Raw genomic sequence first — 14,207 nt, 5'->3', positions numbered from 1 at the left:
GCAACCTAAATGCACCTAAAAATTATATATAAATATGACTTATCAGGCTTAGATGAAACTTAATAGAAGTATTAAAATTTATAATGAAATTATCGTTTAAGCCACATTAATGCTACATTCGGGTGAATTAGGAAAATAGAGGCATAGTAATGGGAAGAAAAAAAAGTTGGATTTACCATTGGGATTGCTCAAGAATAAGAGCCTATCAGTGGAGATTTCCCTTTATTGAGTTGGAGTTAACAACAAACTTCTTAGAAGTTTGGTTTGAGTACCTAAACTGTAACTTTTGCAAGTTGAATATCCAAATTGCAACTTTGTAAAACTTCAGTACCCTACGTTATATTAAACTTTTGTTACCCTATATATGTTGTTGTAGGCATTGGTGGTGGCATCATAGCTTTGCTTCTGACTGTGTTTCTCTTGCATTGGCAACATGGGAAGAAAGAAATCAAGAAAATGCGAGAAAAACTTTTTCGGGAAAATGGTGGCATGCTTTTACATCAAAAACTCTCTGGACAAGATGATGATATCCTAAAATTTTTTACTATAGAAGATCTTGAAAAAGCTACCGATAACTATAACAACGTAAATATAATAGGACGAGGAGGCTTTGGCATTGTTTACAAGGGTACTATGCCAAATAATCAAGTTGTCGCAATAAAGAAATCCATCAAGGTGGATCCTAAACAAGCTGAGCAATTCGTCAATGAAGTTCTTGTATTATCAAAAATCAACAATAGAAATGTGGTCAAGTTATTAGGTTGTTGTCTAGAAGATGAAGTACCACTATTGGTGTATGAATTCATCAGCAATGGGACTTTATATGAGCACTTACATGAAGCAGTCTGTGCGTCCATTCTAACATGGTCGATGCGCTTAAAGATCGCATTAGATGTTGCTGATGTGTTGTCTTATCTACACAACACAATCTCACCACAAATTATTCATAGAGATATGAAGTCGATGAACATAATGTTAGATGAAAGTTACACTGCTAAAGTAACGGATTTTGGAGCTTCAAGGTTGGTTCCATTAGACCAAGGCCAATTGGCGACGATGGTGCTAGGAACTTGGGGGTACTTGGATCCTGAATATATGCAAACGAGTGATCTAACGGAAAAGAGTGATGTTTATAGTTTTGGTGTTGTCTTGGTGGAGCTCTTAACGAGGAAAAAGGCAATATCTAATGATAGATCCGAAACTGAAAAATGTCTCGCGATGCACTTCCTTCTTAAGATGAAAGAAGGCCGCTTGTTGGATATTCTTGATAAAAACATAGTTAATGATGGTACTATTGAGCAAATACAACAAGTGGCTAATCTAGCCAAAGGGTGTTTGATGTTAAAAGGAGACGATAGGCCTACCATGAAGGAAGTTTCCATTGAGCTAGAGACAATTAAAAGTAAGGGTTCACATCCGTGGAATAACAATGATGCACAATTTGAAGAAGATTGTCAATTGTTGCTTGGAGGAAATTCAGGATCAGGTGCTGGTGGTTGTAGCAGTGGAATTGATTCAGACTTGTACAATCCACATTCACCTCTAGGAAGTGGCAGGTAATTACAGAGCTAAAGTGTTGGTCTTATAAACTATAAATTGATGGTATAATTTGAAATTCATCAATGATAATTGTATACATCATGTGTGTAATATGTATCCTCTCCTATGATTGAAAGTGATTGGAAAATACTGTCCTATTTGTATAATTTTTATTCAGTGGTTGGTTAAGTTTTTAATATCAGGTAGAACGGGTCCAAGCGAGTACAACTTGCTGCTTTATTTATGTGTGGTTATCAATTTATTCTATCTTTGTGGTACTAAATATTAGTCCAACCTCTTACCACGGTATTGAATTCTCTCATGTTAGAAAGTAGTTATATATCTATCTATTGGAGTATTACAATGTGAAGGACTTTATATCCTTTTAGGCTAATAGGATACCCAAGGAAAACACAAAGTTGTGCCCTAGCAGCAAGTTTAGACCTTTTGACTTTTAAAGTGTAAACGTAACACAACATCCAAAAGTCCTAAGGTGTTTTAAGGAAGATTCCATTCCAAACAATCTGAAATGAGGTGTGGCATGATTAATGGTTTCAATGGCATTCTATTAATCAAATTCACAATAAAACATAATATCCCCAAAATCTAGATCAGGCACCCTTGACTGAATGTAGAGAGCTCTAGCAGTTCTAAATGGCTATTTGTGCCTTCTTTATGCAACCCCATATGGTGGGGGTGTAATGGCAACTAGTTTGACACAAAATGCACAATTTATTTTACAATTGCTTCATCTTCCCTTCACATAACTCACTAGCATTGTCTGACCTCACATACTTAACAATGACGTTAATTAAACTACCATTTGCAAGAAATTTTTCATCACATTACCAACTTAACTTTTATGTTTCAAGAAGTGAATCCGATTATATCTACTAAAATCATCAACTATAGTGAAGAATTGATTACAAGCAGGAATATTTACATAATGAAGATCCCAAACATGAATGTGAATCAATTCAAAGGGACTATCCGACCAGGACTATGCAAAGATCAGGATCGGACCAGAATCTGGACCGGGCCGAACCAGAATTTGGACTGGACCGGACTGAAAATTCAGGTCCGACCCTCGATTCAGAGAAAATTCTGATTCCGGGTTTCTGGTACGGTCCAAACCCGAAAAATTCCGGCCTAGACCGATGGAACGAAATTTCTGATTTTTTAGTAAAAAAAAAAGTTTATATATTAAAAAGGTTTAAAAGATAGAAAGTTACAAAGTCAAAAACCTACTATTTATTAAATCCAGGTATATTGTTATTAAAATTATTAAATTTTAATTGTATCTAATTTATTAATATTTTAAATCAAATAATTCTTTTTTCTTTTACAAAAATATAGATTCCGGTCCAACAAGTCCACAATCGGACCGGACCAAATTTTTCCGATCCGATCCAAGTCCAATTTTTTTCAGATTCTGATCCACCGGTCTAACCGGTTCCGTTCCGATCCTGGACTGGTGAACTCCCCTCTGGGACTATATATGTGTTGGGGCAATCGGAAGAGGTATTTACATAATGAAGACCCCAAACCTGGTTTACTTTGCTTTGGGACAAACTTTACAGATGATTTTTTTAAGCAACACTTGACATCACAAGAGGGATAAACTGATTTCATTTGGCTAAAGGTAAGTGTCCTAACATAAGGTGCCACAATTTATTACGGACTCTTGGGTCCAATGATATGGCTTCCTATCTCCCACATGGGAGAAGGTTCAAATTTGGTGGAAATAAAATTTCAATATTGTTGGAGGGAGAGGGGTTTGGAACTTGTTGGACCTCTGAGTGATTAGCATTGTATGAGGATAGGCTAGAGAAAATTCATCTTAATATGAGAAAAAAAAAAAGTGCCACAGCTTGGCATCCATGCAGCAAGATGCACCTTATTGTTGGTCATGAAGTGCAGCATATTTGGATCTAACCTTCCCACTTATTGCAAGAGGTCATTTTAGGCGCAAAGTTTATAGTTTATGCTGTCAAAAAATATATAGTTTATGCTAAAAGGGAGAATGAGTGGTATGCTAAAAGGGAGAATGAGTGGGTTTAATTTGGCCCAGGCAAGATGATTTGGTTTAGGTTTATTCTCTCCACCTTATTTTTGTTTAATATATTTCATCTTTTTTTTTTTGTAACCAGGGCCGACTATGAGCTTGTGCAAGCAGGCCCATAGCACAGGGCCCCAGATTTTATGGGGCCTCAAAAATCAATTTTTCTCAACCCACATTCAAGTTTCACCTTTTCTTGTCCGACAATTTCGCATTCAAAGCATTGACTTATGACCTTCTTCTCCTTTAATTCTCTTCCCTAATTAATGTCTTATAATTCCCATAAAAATATGAAAACTTTCCAAATTCCTTTTATTCTGAATATTTAATTTTTCTTAATTTTGTATTTTTACCAAAGTTTTTTTTTTTTAAACGTACTTATCTAACTCTCTCATCTACCATTACGAATTATTTTTTTCTCAATTTTTGGGCTATTAATGGCAGATTTTATTTCACTTCCTTCCCCAATAAAATTACCAATTAACAGTTAATTTTACCTCTTTGAGACCAAAAATATCATTTTTTTATTTTATTTAGAACACTTACTCATGGAAGAAAATTGGAGAATTGTAATTAATGGAAGTGAATTGTGCGTTCGACTTGCTATATTCTTGAGTTTCCCTTTGTGAAGTCTTTGATGAAGGAATTGGGTGAATCTTCACCCTTCAACATTTAGCAATAAACAACATTAGGTAATTATCGTAATTCTATTTCCTTTCTTTTTTTTGTAATCTATTTTTACCCCTAATAACACTCCTTCTTCCTCATCTTATTTTTTCAGAATAGCTCATACATCTAGATTATAACATGTCAAATTAAAATAAAGTGTGATGAAGTCAGATCGATTAAGATACAAATTCTTATTTTTTCTTCAAGATGTAGAAATTGGAGTATTGTTTTTTTTTATTGATAAGTTGGTTATTATTAAAACATGCATTTGAGGCGCATGTCAAAAGGAAGTTACATTCCTTAGTTTACCAGTTCAATGATAGCATCATAGCAGTGTTTACACTTCACCACTGCTTATATAATTACAAAACTTATATGAGAGAGAATGTGTGAGAAGAGTAAAAATGCTACAATTATCACTTGTATTTTGAGATTCAATTATCAGGTTGTTTCGTTCCTTTTTGCACTTACACTACTTGCCTCCTTAAGTTAAAATGCTTAAAGTGGATATGAGAAGAGTAAAAAAAACAGAAAATAAAAACTTGTGGTTTTTGACATTTGGATTTTTAAGAATATAACCGAAGTTTTTTTTTTTTTTTTGAAGGGAATAACCTAAGCATCTTGAAAGGAACTTTTATTGTTAAAATATCACTCTTTTTTTAAATACTGAGGGCCTATTTATGAGATTAGAACAGGACCTCTGAAATATTTAAGACGGCCCTGTTTGTAACTATTCAGGATTTTATTTTTTTTTAATTTCAACTTTCTTTATTTTTTCTAAACTTTAATTATTCATTCCGAACTTTTATGAAAAAATTTCCTAACTTTTCTTAATTTTATATAAAAAAAAAAACAAATATGAGGTGAAGAGAACATGTTCTTAGTTAAGCAATTTTCCAAACTTACTCAGAACTTCTAGTTTCTGTGGTTTTTATTAGTTTATTCACTTTTTTTTATTGAGTTGTCCCTTATTAGTTTATTTTCAGTTTTTGAAATGGTGCCACCAATTGTTTATTATTATCTTTAGCTTCTCAATCTACTTTAGCCCATAGCATTAACTTCATTACAATATGTCAATATTTTCTCTTTACTTCTATGACCCACATACATTTTCTCCTAAAACTCTGTATAAAAAGAAATTGGTAAACTAATAAAAATTGAACTATCATACACTTGTTTTTCATCAGGAGAAAAAAGAGGCTTTATTTTTGTTCTTCTCATTAAACCAAAGTAGTGGCGGATCTTAAATTTTGAACTAGATATACATAAAATTGTGAATAAACTAAATATTTTCTAAATTTTGTAAAATTAAATATTGCAACTGGAATGTTTGACAAATGGGTGATGGTTACAACAGGAATGTTTGAGAATGATGATAGTTGCGACAGGAACGTTTGACAATTCATGTTAATCCCAAATCATTTTGTTGTTAGTTGTCGTCGTCGTCATTGTCTTGTAAAACACATCTTATTACATCAAATTTTTTGAAAGTAGGGAAGGCAATTGTCTACCTATTATATGCAATCTACATCGGCCCAAAAATTTAAAATTTTAGTTCATTTATTTGCCCTTCCTTCCACTCTCTTCCTTTCCGTTGTTGATAAAAAAAAAAAGAGAACAACCTACAAATTAATTAATTTCTACGTGGTCAAATTTTTTTTTTTTTTTTTTGAGGGGAAAGTTAGATCGAGCTATCATTGCAAATCATATTCCGCCAAAGTAATGATACTTTGGGGAATTGGAGCCATACAAACAAGTTCAGCACTACCATGAGTGTCCCATCTTGCCACTAAATGGGCTATAGTATTCCCGACCCTTCTAATATGAGAAAAACGAAAGCTATTAAAAGACTTTGACAATACTCTAATATCATTATAAAGCAAATAGAGTGGAGAAAAGCCAATAACTTTGTGATGAGAAGCGAGAACCACCGCAAGAGCATCACTTTCTAACCATACATTGTCATAACCGACCCTACGAGCCACTTGAAGCCCGTATCTTGCTGCTTCAGCCTCAGCCATGGTTGACACCTCACTCCCTACAATTCTTCTTGTTAGCCATCATTAACACCGTACCAGAGTTATCGCGAAACACCGCTCCCAAACTTACATATCTTCCTTCCACAATGTGAGCATCCACATTCATCTTAATTACGTCCACAGGAGGATGAGCCCAGGTAGCAGCCAAACTCCCATTCCCTGTGCTTATTAATGTTGGCGAGAAAACTTGCTTTGAGTAGGCTCTATACTCTCCCACCATGCGAAGGAAATTAGTGGCCATCACCTGCAGGTTTGATTCTTCCTGAGAATATACAAGTTTGTTGCGGCAAAACCACAAAGCCCATGCTATTGTTGTTATTTCACGGACCTCCTCCATACTCAACTCACTTACCCACCAGAGTAATTTTTAGGCAAAAGGACCATCAGGGGCAGCCCTCACCATATTTCCATGTTTACTATTATCCCACACCACACCTGTCACAATGTAATCAAATAGCACATGGTTAATGGATTCTACTTCAATGCCGCATCACATACAAAGCTCGTCTTGTGCTATGTGACGCTTGAACAACACTTCTTTCACAGCTATGTTTCCATGCCAAACAAAATGAGAGAGTTTCGGGGGTCCACCAAGCTTCCAAACTATGCGCCAGACATCGTTCACATTTTGCGGCATCATTTGACCACCCAATAATCCAAACCAATAACCTGACTTGACATTGTAAACACCATCCTTCGAGCATCCCCAATATCTCATATCAGTAGCAGAAAATATAGATAGCGGAGTTTGAAGAATTGACTTACAGTCCTCGTCTGAAAAACATGTCGATACAATGTGATGATTCCATGTTTTTCTTGTGGTGTCAATACAATCTCCCACCTTGGATATCATCTCCTTTCCTCCCAGAGAACGTGGTACCGGTGCATCCCTGTTTCCATTAATCCATGCTTCTTCCCACACGTTGATATTTGACCCATCTCCAACACGCCATTTAAGGCCTTCTAGAAGAAGAGATTTTTCTCCCCACAAACTTCTCCAAGAGTAGCTTGGATCGAAACCTCGTCTTGCATTTAACACATCATCATTTTTAAAGTAGCGAGCTTTAAGAATTTTTTGCAGTAGAGAGGAGGGGTTTGCATGGAGTCTCCAGATTTGTTTCGCAAGGAGAGCTTGATTGAACACATGAAGATTTCGAAATCCCAAACCTCCCTTAGCTTTCGGCTTACACAGTGCATCCCACGAACACCAATGCATTTTCCTTTGTGTATCAGTTAACCCCCACCAAAACCGAGCCATCAATACATGAATTTCATCAATTAAACCGTCCGGAATTTTGAAGATACTCATCATATAAGTCGGAATGGCCTGCACAACAGCTTTCAGCAGAATCTCCTTTCCGGGTCTCGACAATAATTTCTCCTTCCACCCTTGAATTTTCTTCCATATTCTCTCTTTGAGCGATGCAAAAATCACCTTCTTTGATCTGCCAACAATAGTAGGTAAACCCAAATACTTATCATGTTTCACCACTTCTTTGACTCCTAAGGTTGTCACAATCTCTGCTCTTCGGTTAGTATCCACACATTTGCTAACACACAACATCAGTTTTATCCAGATTGACACTTTCTCTAGATGCTCTTTCATATTTACTGATGATATCAGTTATCACAGAGCATTCTCTAATAGTTGCTTTAGCAAAAAGAATATTGTCATCAGCAAAGAAAAGGTGAGAAACTCTAGGGGCTCCATTACAAATTTTCGCACCATAAATGCGCTTTTCCTGGGCTACTTTAGAAATAAGGGTAGAGAAAGCATCAACAACCATGAGAAATAAATAGGGGGAAATGGGATCTCCTTGTCTCAGCCCTCTCGAGGGAATAACGGAACCAGAAACTTTCTACGTGGTCAATTAATTGTATGTATTAGCATTTTTAATTATATATGTAAAATTTATGAAAAATAAATATTTTGAAATTATATACAAATATAAATTTAAGAAGCTAAATTACACATAATTATATTTTTACTTATGCATAAATAAAATATGGAATCTGCGAAATATGTGAAAAGCTTAAGCCAACATAACATGAATAAAAACACGGAAGTGAAATAGAATTATGCTGAGCAATTGTTGGGCCTTTTCATATTAGCAAAGAAAGAATTAAAAATTAGTTAGCAAGACTCATGGTATTGGCATTGACTTTGGGTATAACTGCTGGAGGAAAATCAGGAGGAAGTTAGAGATAACCAAGGCACTACCTATCTTCAAGGGGAGTTTGGCAACATCTTTAAAGGATATCCCTTAGCCTATATATATATATATATACACATACATATATATATGAGTCTTGTAACCTAAAAAACTACGTGAGTTATTACTGATTACTAGCTAGCCTCCGCCTAGTTTTCTCTCTCTCCTTTTCATTCTCCATCAAACATACATAAAAAAACTCTTGTATTATTAATTGATTGAGCTCACATATATACTTGTATCAACGGCGACGTCATAATAGTAGATTGGTGATCGAGAGTGTCACCCACGGTTTTTCCCGTCATATGGGTTTTCCGCGTCAACAATTCGTTTGTCTTTTTATTGTTTTATTTCCTTTACGTATTTCATTTATTCGTTAATATTAATTTCCATAGTATAAAGATCTCGTTGTTGGTTCCCTTTTCCTATTGCGTACTTGGTACAAAATCGGCATAAACAATTTGGCGCCCACCGTGGGGCCTTCAGCAAGATCTCTATACATCGGTCATCCCTCTCTTTTTGTCTACTATTTCGTTTGTGCCTTCTCTTTTTTCCGTGTTTGCAATGGCAGGAGATTGGGTAACCACTCAAGAAGTCATAGATGAACTCAATCGCGTCAAGGCTGCTATGGCAGAATTGCTGAATAGCTATGTCGCATCATGCATGGAGAATCAAATACTGAAATCTGCTCAAAAGTCCAAAGGCTCTAAGCGCCGCAACATAGGACGATCATCAAGATATCGGCGCGACATCAGCATGACGCCGTCATCGAGCAGCGTCTTCAGCGACTAGAATACATGATCGCTAGAATCCCCGGCTTCCCTCGCCCTATGCAGAAAGCGACGCCGAACAGCTATGCGGACTCACCTTTTGCTGAATTTATTGCCATGGTCGAGGTTCCAAAGCGGTTCTCTGTCCCAACCATGAAGATGTACGACGGCACTACAGATCCAAATGACCACGTCGCCCAATACAAACAACGTGATGACCATCTCAATTCCTCGTAGCATGCGCGAGGCATGCATGTGTAAAGGATTCGATCGACGTTGACTGGACCACCCTGCAGTGGTTCATCCACCTTGGCAACGACACTATCTCTTCCTTTGCTCAATTGATTAATTAATATTTATAATTTACAGTTTGCTAGCAGTCGTAAGATAGAAAAAAAGGCTAGTGACTTACATAAATCGTGCATAAATCTGATGAATCCTTGAAAGAGTTTGTTCACAGGTTTAACAGGGAAAAAGTGTCGATTCCAAATTGAGACGTTAAGACGACGATTGAAGCTTTTCAACGGGGATTGGATGAAGACTCATATTTGTACAAAGAGCTTACCAAGTATCCTGTCCGACTTCGAGGATGCTCAAGCCAAAGCCTCGGCCAGATCCGATTGGAGGAAGACATGCAGTAGTCAAGAAAGGAATTTAATGACGTCAACTGCAGGAAGTCGACGCCAAACAAAGAAAGTTTGTGGCGTCCAAAGCCTTATGATCGTCCATAACAAGTTCATAGCGTCCATCAGACTCACCAAGCCAACAACTGGAAAACGATCCTAATTGGACGTCGTCCAAAAATTGATGTCGACGTCAACAATTGCGACGGCGTCTAGCAATTGGACTTCATCCAAAAAGTGATGTCGACGTCAACAATTGCGACGGTGTCTAGCAATTGGACGTCGTCAATTATTCCATATCTCAAGGAGGATAAGCACGTTCCCCGAAGTGGAACGTCATCCATCTAAAACTCTATCACTTTTAATCGTTTTATGTTGAGAACAAAAGGGACGCCACTACATGTAAGTAACCAACAAGTTAAATTGAGTTATTTCATTTCATGTTGTTCTCAACATATTCTATTTCCTTTGTCTTGTAAACGTTATTTCTTTATATTATACTAACATGAGCGTCGTGGGACCGTTGGGGGAAGCCAACGATCATCTCACCTTTGTTGTATGAACAGAAGCATGGGGGACAAGGATTAGTTGACAATCAACTTTGAGACAATCGAACACCATAATGTTCACATTCACCTGACGCCATCATCAGCGTCGACGACGACATCATAGTTGACGCCGACCTTTATTATGACGGCGACAGTTTTAAGCTGGGGAATCAAGGTTTGACGGCGTTCAGGTGAACACAACGTGACTTCTATACAAAAAGGGACACACACCTAAAGAATTCATCACAACAACATACAAAACACCACACGCAATTAATTAGAAGAGGTAATTTAAGCCCTTCTTAACAGTTAACACTACAAGTGGTTCAAACATCAAAGGTACCTACACACATACGTACACACATTCATACAAACATAAGGGTCGAGATATCCTGGATGACAACATTTAGTTTTAAAATTAAACCTCTAGTCACGATGGAAAAGTCATATACATACGTACCTACATACTTACAAACCTACATTTGCATAACACACATCAAAGATATACAACGACTTTTATACGCAAAAACTAACACTGAAAACTAGTTTGTCTCCATGGCATCTTTGTCCTCTACAACAGGGGCGGATTAAGAGGTTGTCGATGTTTCAGTAGCGGCAGCGACGCCGTCAGGAAGCAGGTTGTCGAGAGTTCTAAAAACAACAAGGAATTGATGGACGTCGTCTTCTGGAGTCCATGTCGCCGTCTGACCTTCCATGTTCTAGCATCAATTGCCTCCTTCAATAACGTCTCTTTGACGATTTTGGCATCATCAAGGATGACGACGGCAGTAGTTATCACAACAGCAGCGACACCGGCAGACGACATGGTGTTCTTTAACGATAGCACATGAAAATAAGCAAGGAAACTAAGTAAAGACAGAGTGACGGCGTCCGAAGAGAACGAACAACGTACTTGAAGCCATTTGAAGGAGAAGATTAAGGGAAGAGTGTAATTGATGCCACTTCCTAAGACGGTTGAGCAAGTGTCATCAATTAGGGGCAATTGTTGGGCCTTGAAAATTTCATATTAGCAAAGAAAGAATTAAAAATTAGTTAGCAAGAATCATGGGATTAGCATTGACTTTGGGTATAACTGCTGGAGGAAAATCAGGAGGAAGTTAGAGATAACCAAGGCACTACCTATCTTCAAGGGAGTTTGGCAACATCTTTAAAGGATATCCCTTAGCCTATATATATATATATATATATATATATATATATATGTATATATATATATATATGTATATATATATATATGTATATACATATATATATATGTATATACATATATATATATGTATATATATATATAATATATATATATGTATATATATATATATGAGTCTTGTAACCTAAAAAACTACGTGAGTTATTACTGATTACTAGCTAGCCTCCACCTAGTTTTCTCTCTCTCCTTTTCATTCTCCATTAAACATACATAAAAAAACTCCTGTATTACTAATTGATTGAGCTCACATACTTGTATCGACGGCGATGTCATAATAGTGGATTGGTGATCGAGAGTGTCACCCGCGGTTTTTCCCATCATTTGGGTTTTCCGCGTCAACAATTTGTTTGTCTTTTTATTGTTTTATTTCCTTTAGGTATTTCATTTATTTGTTAATATTGATTGCCATAGTATAAAGATCTCGTTGTTGGTTCCCTTTTCCTTTTGCGTACTTGGTACAAAATCGGCATAAACAGCAACCCAAAACTCAAGCCCGGAGCAGCTGCACTTGGAATCATATAGACGCAAGGGCCGTGGAAGTCCTGCACAGCGTCACATAAAATGTTGACAAGTATTAAGTGGTAGGAGCTTTTATTTTCTTTATAATATATTGGATAATCTTGAATTGATAGAGCCATAATAGTTATTTACTTTCATTTTGTTTATTTATTCCAGTGATATTTTTACCCAACCATATAATCTAGCATTTAAGAATGAATCAAAGTCGTCGTCAACTCCCCCTCCTTAACTGTCGTCTTCTAGGCTTGCGACAGTAGCTTTTGCTTCGAAAATTCAAACTAACTACACCATCAGTGTGTTCATACAAACTAATTTATTTATAGAGCTTTTGAATCCTTCACAATGTCTCAGGCCAAAAATCAAACGTACACCACCACTCAACACGTAACTAGCGTCCATATATACACAATTTGATCATCCTGCTCAAAACGCGATTCCAATTATTTTTGCGCATCTCATGGATCATCCAAGCAATACACTTCTTACAATTGTAACACTTTCGGTTTTAACACCATTCGTCTTAGGAGATGGAGTGGTACCACGGCAAGTCCTTAGGCCATACTGTTCACACACTTGTGGAAATGTTAGCATTCCATATCCATTTGGTATTGAAGATGGGTGTTACTTGGTGGATGATAAATATGATTACAAATTCGTTTGTAATGATACTTACACTCCACCAAAACTAATACTTGGTATCAATTTGGAGGTGTTGAAAGTTTCACTAGAAGGTGAACTAACCATTAATAATAACGTTTCTTTTGATTGTTACAATAACTCAACTCAAGGCCAGCTTCCTGGTAACAGATTTTGGAACTGGGTAAACCTGGTGAGGTTTACGGTTTCTAGAACGAAGAACGTTTTTATTGCAATCGGCTGTGACACCTATGTCTGGTTTTCCGGGTTTCGAAACGGAAGACCGTATGAGACAGGTTGCATGACTCAATGCAGCTCCCTAGACGATGTTGTTGATGGTGCTTGCAATGGAATTGGTTGTTGTGAAACCACACTTCCTGGTGGAGTTTCCAACATGACAATAAGAGTGAGAAGTTTTTCGAATCATAGTCTCGTACCCTTTAATCCTTGTAGTTCCGCGTTTGCTGTTGAGAGAGAAACCTTCGAATTTTACAAAAGGAATTTGACCCAGGACATAAACTACTACCGTAATAATCAGATAAAGATGCCAATAATCTTCAATTGGACAGTTGGAAGAAACAGTTGTTCAGTTGCTAAAGCAGACGGGAGTTACATTTGTATGGAAAACACAGAATGTCATGATACAGAAAATAAAGTTGGATACCGTTGCAAGTGCAAGGATGGTTACTCCGGAAATCCTTACCTTTCTCAAGGCTGCACAGGTAATATTCTGATTTATATTCATTGTTAATCTATCTACAGTTGACCAAAAAAACAAAAATCTATCTACATTACGTCCCAATATCAGTTTCTAATAAATGGTGGTAATGGAATGAAGTTTAAATGTAATGTTATAAGGGATGAGCATCTTTAAAATTTCCACAAGGAGACAATTTTAATTCCCACAAGACGCAAGTTTATGTTTTTTTTTCATGGGGAAACAATCTCACTCCTAATAAGTTTTTGTGTTTTTTTTTTCTTTAAGGGGAACAATTTTCATTACTGTTAGAGATTAATCTAGAAAATTCTAAATATTTGATGAAAAATGTGAGAAATATATCTAATATGTATCCAGAATTATCTTGTGAAAAATCTAAGATATTTGTACTTGAAAGAAAAATCTAGAAGCTAGGATTCAACCACTATAAATATATAATATATATGTGCATGAGTTGAAAAGAGAGCCAAACAAGTGAGCTCTATACAAGATATTAGGAAAGGTAGAAACAAAGGGTTCTACCAAGGTGAATGAGAGATATGAGCTCTCAGAAACACACTACAATTAATTATCAATGAAAATACAATTTTATGATACTATTCGGTTCCATTAAAACTTTCGTGTGCGCCACAAATTCTATCATGGT

The 14,207-nt window shown here is 36.5% G+C and overlaps 2 protein-coding genes across 2 annotated transcripts in view; both read left to right on the top strand.

Annotated features, from left to right (window-relative positions):
* Positions 1-1,623, top strand: part of LOC104888876 (putative wall-associated receptor kinase-like 16) — a 41,418-nt gene extending 39,795 nt beyond the window's left edge. The window contains exon 3 of the mRNA XM_048641163.2: positions 377-1,623. Within this exon, the coding sequence (XP_048497120.1) occupies positions 377-1,560 (1,184 nt within the window). The 3' untranslated portion in view covers positions 1,561-1,623. The remainder of the gene's footprint in view (positions 1-376) is intronic.
* Positions 1,624-12,664: 11,041 nt separating this feature from the next.
* Positions 12,665-13,594, top strand: LOC104888964 (wall-associated receptor kinase 2-like). The gene has a single exon (XM_010674079.2). It carries the CDS (start codon positions 12,665-12,667, stop codon positions 13,592-13,594), a length of 930 nt encoding a protein of 309 aa, XP_010672381.2.
* The last annotated feature ends 613 nt before the right edge of the window (positions 13,595-14,207 follow it).

Source organism: Beta vulgaris, chromosome 3 (assembly GCF_026745355.1).
Source record: "Beta vulgaris subsp. vulgaris cultivar EL10 chromosome 3, EL10.2, whole genome shotgun sequence".
NCBI lineage: Eukaryota > Viridiplantae > Streptophyta > Magnoliopsida > Caryophyllales > Amaranthaceae > Beta > Beta vulgaris.
The sequence above is the reverse complement of the archived record's forward strand: the minus strand, read 5'-3'. Positions and strand labels throughout refer to the sequence as shown.